This window comes from Sinocyclocheilus rhinocerous, unplaced genomic scaffold (assembly GCF_001515625.1).
Source record: "Sinocyclocheilus rhinocerous isolate Xijiao unplaced genomic scaffold, SAMN03320098_v1.1 scaffold2673, whole genome shotgun sequence".
In the NCBI taxonomy this organism is placed as follows: domain Eukaryota; kingdom Metazoa; phylum Chordata; class Actinopteri; order Cypriniformes; family Cyprinidae; genus Sinocyclocheilus; species Sinocyclocheilus rhinocerous.
In genome coordinates, this window is record NW_015650727.1 from 19,262 (window position 1) to 24,809 (window position 5,548).

Here is a 5,548-nt window from a genome sequence, read left to right on the forward strand (position 1 = left end):
CAGTGACTGTATGATTTTGAGATCCATCTTTTCACACTGAGGACAATTGAGGTACTCAAACACATTTATAAAAAAAAGGTTCAAACATTGACTGATGCTCCAGAAGGAAACACTATGCATTAAGAGCAACAGAAGATACTTGCATGTTTCCTGGAAGACAAATTAAGTACAATTTAGCTTGATCTTCAAATTCAAAAAGTTTTGAAAAGATGGATCTCAAAATCATACAGTCACTGCTGGAAAGGGTTCAAATATGCAAAAGATGCTGGAAAACTGAAGAATCTGCAGGACCTGGAGGATTTTTCTGAAGAACAGTACTCAGTTTAACTGTTCAGGACAAACAAGGGACTCATGAACAACCATCACAAAAAACCAAAAAACCAAAAACAATAGTGGATAACCCAGGTAACCACACACAGTATTAATAACCAAGGGTTCCTAAACTTTTGAATGGGGTTATTTTAATAATTTCAGCTATTTTTTTCTTGTGGACTAAATGTAAACATCTTTTATGTAAAATATCTTACTCAGGACAGTACTAAATAAAAAATAACATGCATTTTGTATGATCTCTCTTATTTTGTTAAAATGATTCACATTTTCACAGATTCTGCAAGGGGTTCCCAAACTTTTGCATGCCACTGTAAATACAAGTTCTTTACAAATATCTTGAATTGCCAATTCTTAAATATCATCAGTTTTCTGGGGGAGTTGCACCACATGCCATTTTACCCGAATTAACCTTTTCTTGTCAATAGGTCAAATGATCTGAAAAGACTTATTGGCCTTGACACACAGTCATGGGGATCCTCTTGATTATATAATTTCCTGTTGTATATTCTTTCCCCCCTGCATATTTCTGCCTTTTGGCTGCATCACATGGCTTTGATTTATTGTTAAATATTACTTAGCAGTGTAGCATTTTTTAATAATTATGAAAGTAATACAGATATACAATATTATGTGCCAAAATAATAAGGTTTTATTTTCAAGAATTTAATTATTTTAATATATATATATATATTTTATTCATTATGATATCTGGACAGTTGTCCAACTTCCAAGAATAAATAAATTAAAATTAATTTTAATTTAGAACTTAAAAACAATATCATAATAGGGGAGTTGTATTGAAGTCACAACACAACACAATATGAAGTGTATTATAATGTATTATTTAATGAAATAGTTATAGAGTTTTAGCCAAAATGATGATATAATGAAAATAATAAATAAATCTGATTTCATTATCAATTTCCTCCTGCATCCCTCCATCAAATATTGACGTGGCTGGTCAAGACTATGTATTTTTAAAATAATTTCATTGACGAAAGAGCTGATGTACCTCTGGCACCAGGTGTTTATGCAGCAGTTGAGACACACGGTGAGAGCTGAGGATTGTGTGTACTGAGGGTCTGTCTCCAGGGTTAGTCTTGAACATGTGTTTGATGAGGTAGTGCAGCTCGTAGGAGAAGTGACTGGGTAAAGGTGCATATGCCCCACGACACACCTTCAAGATCAGACTCTTCCAGCTACGTGACTGAAACTAATGAAGAGAAGTTTGACAGTAAAAGAAGACAGGAAAATGTTAGGACAGGTGTCCTTAACATCCAAAACACACAGTAACAGCAATGCAACTCTAACATTTTACATTGTTTGATGTAAAAGCCATTGTTACTATACAACTTAAGGATGTTAAGAGGAAAATACCGGGTGTTGGAGTGTGCAAAGTTCATACAAGACACAGCCAAGAGACCAGACGTCACTGCAATATACATGCATATTAGTACAAATGTAATCTGAAATGTAAAGCTGGTGTCAAACTGAGGGAATTACTGTAATATCAGGAAAGTTGTACCTTTTATTATTGTACGGTTTGTTGTCCCATATTTCTGGAGACACATAATATGGAGTACCCACATAGGTCTGAGCATATGCTTTTGCACTTGAAGAAATACATATAAAATTATTCGAATGACTATATTTGTGCACAGAATTGTAAACACCAAAATAAAATTACCAAAAAATTGGGGAAAGAAAATTGCTGAATACCTGTATAGAGAACAAGCTGAACCAAAATCCCCCACCTTCACAGTTCCACTGTCGGTCAAGAAAATATTCTGCAATGAACATAAGAAGGAAACTAGCACTGATTTTTATGCATTAAATAAAATCCTCCATTAATTCACAAGAAGTTCAAGGGTGGTGCTTCTACTTGATTGACAACTTTGACAGCAATCAAATGGTGATGGTATGGTGAACTGATAACACTGGCCTAACCAAGGCCAAACACAGTAAACTATACATTTTGAGAGCAAAGATCAAAATCAGGGGCCTCATTTATAAACCGTTGCGTACGCACAAAACCTGTCCTGAAAGAGGCGTACGCCACTTCCTGCGCAAAAGGTGGGATTTATAAAAACAAACTTGATAACTTTTCCTGTGGCATGCTATGTTTTAATGCCAGTGAGGAGTGCTATGCGCACAATAATTCATCTTTAAATTAAACTGCAGATCACGTTATGAGAAAATATTTTTAGTAAGAACAATGATCAATGATGCGCACTTACTTCGATATTATGGCAAACACTGCTGGATTTGGTGGTCGAACGGTCATTGTCCGGTTTGAATAGGTCCAGTGATAATAGCTTATTGTACAACCGCAGATGCACGTGTTGATGTCGTGTGAAGACATCTCCACAACATTATGAAAAATACCACTGTATTTGAAGGATACAACTTGAAGAAAATGGTAATGGGCATGTTTTCTTTTTAAAATAGGCTACTTTGTCAGTGACGCACAGAGTCAGACAATTCTATTTACACTGCAATAAATATAGGCTAAAAATAGCTAAAAGATGTTCACCTTATCAGCAAAACTGCATACATTTAATTTGCATTTGAATTGTTTAAAACAATTAAAATACTGTTTGGCCAGTGGAAAAGAATGAGATCAACTCTATTCTACAATATTTATCTGAGAACTATTTTAAACAGTTTTGTTTTTATGGATTTTGATATATTTATGCTAAAACATAACAAGGATACTGGATGCTTTTTAGCAATAAAAATGAATGTGTATGGCACAAATGGCATTTATAGTCCGTATCTCATATTTCCTTAATGTGTTGTACCTTTAACGGTGTTAAACATGGTGTCACGTGGATGGGAATATGCATGGAAATGATATGCAGATGAGGTTATGCATAGTAAAACTAGGCGTTGTAAGCGCCATATATGGTGATGCACGTACGCACAATCTTCCCCTGACTGGGATTTATAAAGGGATTTTTGCTCAGGTTCTGGCATACGCAAAATCTAGCTTTTGTGCATACGTACACTTTTAGGATGAAATCTACGGAGAGTTTTATAAATGAGACCCCAGGACAGTTTTTTTACTGAAATGTTGTACTTTATACCCTAGAAAATGAATTAAACAATAAAAATTAGAAATGAAAAACATGCTTATCATAGAAGAGTTGTAGGTCATTGTTATGTATTTTTAATGAGACAATGGATCTATACAAAAAATGGGTGCCACGTCATCCCTTCATCAAACATTGATGTGGTTGGTGTAGTTACAGTACTGTGTTTTGCCTTTGCAGGGTAGAATAGTTGCCCTGAAAATGTATGTGCAAGCAAATAATTTTGGGCTTCCTTTCTTAATACTTAATTTTCCCCCTGCAAAATAAATAAATAATAAATGTTTTTAAAATAAGGAAAAAAAGTCACCAGACACAATAACAAGTACCTTTGATTTTAAATCCCTGTGAAGTACTCTCTTGTCGTGAATGTGTTTGGTGCCTAGACACATCTGTGCAAACCACTTCAGGATCTACAACAAAGAGATGACAACGGTGTATAAACTGCATAAAAATAACCAAACACAGTACCTCCTTATTCTTGATAACCCAAACTTACTATCAAGTTTATGTTAGCACTCATTACAAAAATAAAATGTATATTAACAACTGTGCCAGACAGATGCTTGTGTTTTGTGCTACACAACTTTCAAGTACCATGTATAATATATGAAAAATTATAAACCTGTTTAATTTTAAGAATTCATTTGAGAACAGGACTATCATCTTTGTCATACCACGTCCTCAGAGAACAGAGCATTTTTTTGCTGCCGTATCTTTTGAAGAAGATCTCCACCACTGCAGAACTCCATCACAATGTACAGATGACCATCAGCTGAAAAGAGAGGATCCTTTATGTTTTTGACTTTTGATCTTATGAAATCTGAGGCATTTACAGTATATAAAACACCCTGACAAACCTTCAAATGAGTCTTTGAATGCCACAATGTTTGGATGCTTCATTCTGGACAGAAGCACAGCTTCTCTTCTGCTGTTTCTTATCCCAAAATCAGCCTATGAATCAGCACAGGAACTCTTTCATGCATTTTTTAAGTATGATTAATATAGACTGTAATTTATTTCACCCAGAGCTTTTATTACCTTTGGCAGTCGTATTTCCTTCATAACATAATTTTGCTCATCGTTTATAGGTTGAACCAAAAGAGCTCGACCAAAAGATCCTCCGCCAATGACTTTCACGAATGAATATTGATCCATTATAGCAACTTTCAGACACTGAATAAATGCTTAAAGCTGTTTTTCTTCTTCTTTCTTAGCGTAGTACTACAAAACTAAATCTTCATCTGTTTTTCACCTGTTCGAGCTTTAAACAGAACACCAGACAACTGAAGGGCAACATATATTTTTGTATTTACTCAATAGTTTTAACCAGTGCAAAACTGGATTAAGGATGTATTTGCTCGGGACAGGACAGTGGCCGCGCGAGTACAGTATCACCATTAGTTTGTTTCAGATACAGAACCGATAGTATCACTTCCTTATTGTCACATGACGTAGTCACGACGGTTTTGACCCGTGTAGCGTAGCCCGCACTGACTTTCCCCCCCTTTTTGAATGCGAGAAAAATACAGTAGGCGCAATGCTATTACATATAAATACTAAATAGATGATTGGGTATTAATAAAGGTCTTGATAGATCTAAATAATAACTTTCACATTTTAACTCTGTGAGTTTTCAATTTTAATGACCATCACGTTTTTCAGTATAATAATCGTTGTCCTTACAGCTGCTCAAATAGCGTATAGTCAGGCGATAGCTGCTTCTTTTCTCAGCGCTGGTCAGAATGGGCCAATTACAGATGTCTATGATTCCTTATAAGAATTTAAATATATATATATATTTTAGAGAGATTGCTGTTCATATATTATATATTGAATTGAATATATTATACCGATAATTGTTATTGGTATATTTCAACGCATACAATTTATAGTGTACAGATTTTTTTCAATTAAACCGTCCTGAGATTTGAATGCGGCTCAATGGATGATTCTGTTTCTGAAGCGCATAGCACCCTCTGGAGTTATACAATGGTTCTGCCATGACTGTGCCCACGTTTAGCCACTAGATGGCAGGAAAAGTATGTAGTATACTTTAATATAAGCGGTCCGTGCAGTTGTTAGTGCTGTCCTAAGTTTTAAACAAGTTTTATCTGCATATTTCA

The 5,548-nt window shown here is 34.9% G+C and overlaps 1 protein-coding gene across 1 annotated transcript in view; it reads right to left on the reverse strand.

Annotated features, from left to right (window-relative positions):
* The window catches only part of nek3 (NIMA related kinase 3), a 14,745-nt gene extending 9,902 nt beyond the window's left edge, over positions 1–4,843 (reverse strand). The window contains exons 1-8 of the mRNA XM_016517863.1: positions 4,464–4,843; positions 4,283–4,376; positions 4,100–4,197; positions 3,752–3,835; positions 2,053–2,120; positions 1,859–1,945; positions 1,711–1,765; positions 1,346–1,546 (exon numbers count right to left, since the gene is read on the reverse strand). Coding sequence (XP_016373349.1) covers positions 1,346–1,546; positions 1,711–1,765; positions 1,859–1,945; positions 2,053–2,120; positions 3,752–3,835; positions 4,100–4,197; positions 4,283–4,376; positions 4,464–4,580 — 804 coding nt within the window. The 5' untranslated portion in view covers positions 4,581–4,843. The remainder of the gene's footprint in view (positions 1–1,345; positions 1,547–1,710; positions 1,766–1,858; positions 1,946–2,052; positions 2,121–3,751; positions 3,836–4,099; positions 4,198–4,282; positions 4,377–4,463) is intronic.
* Between the last annotated feature and the right edge of the window lie 705 nt (positions 4,844–5,548).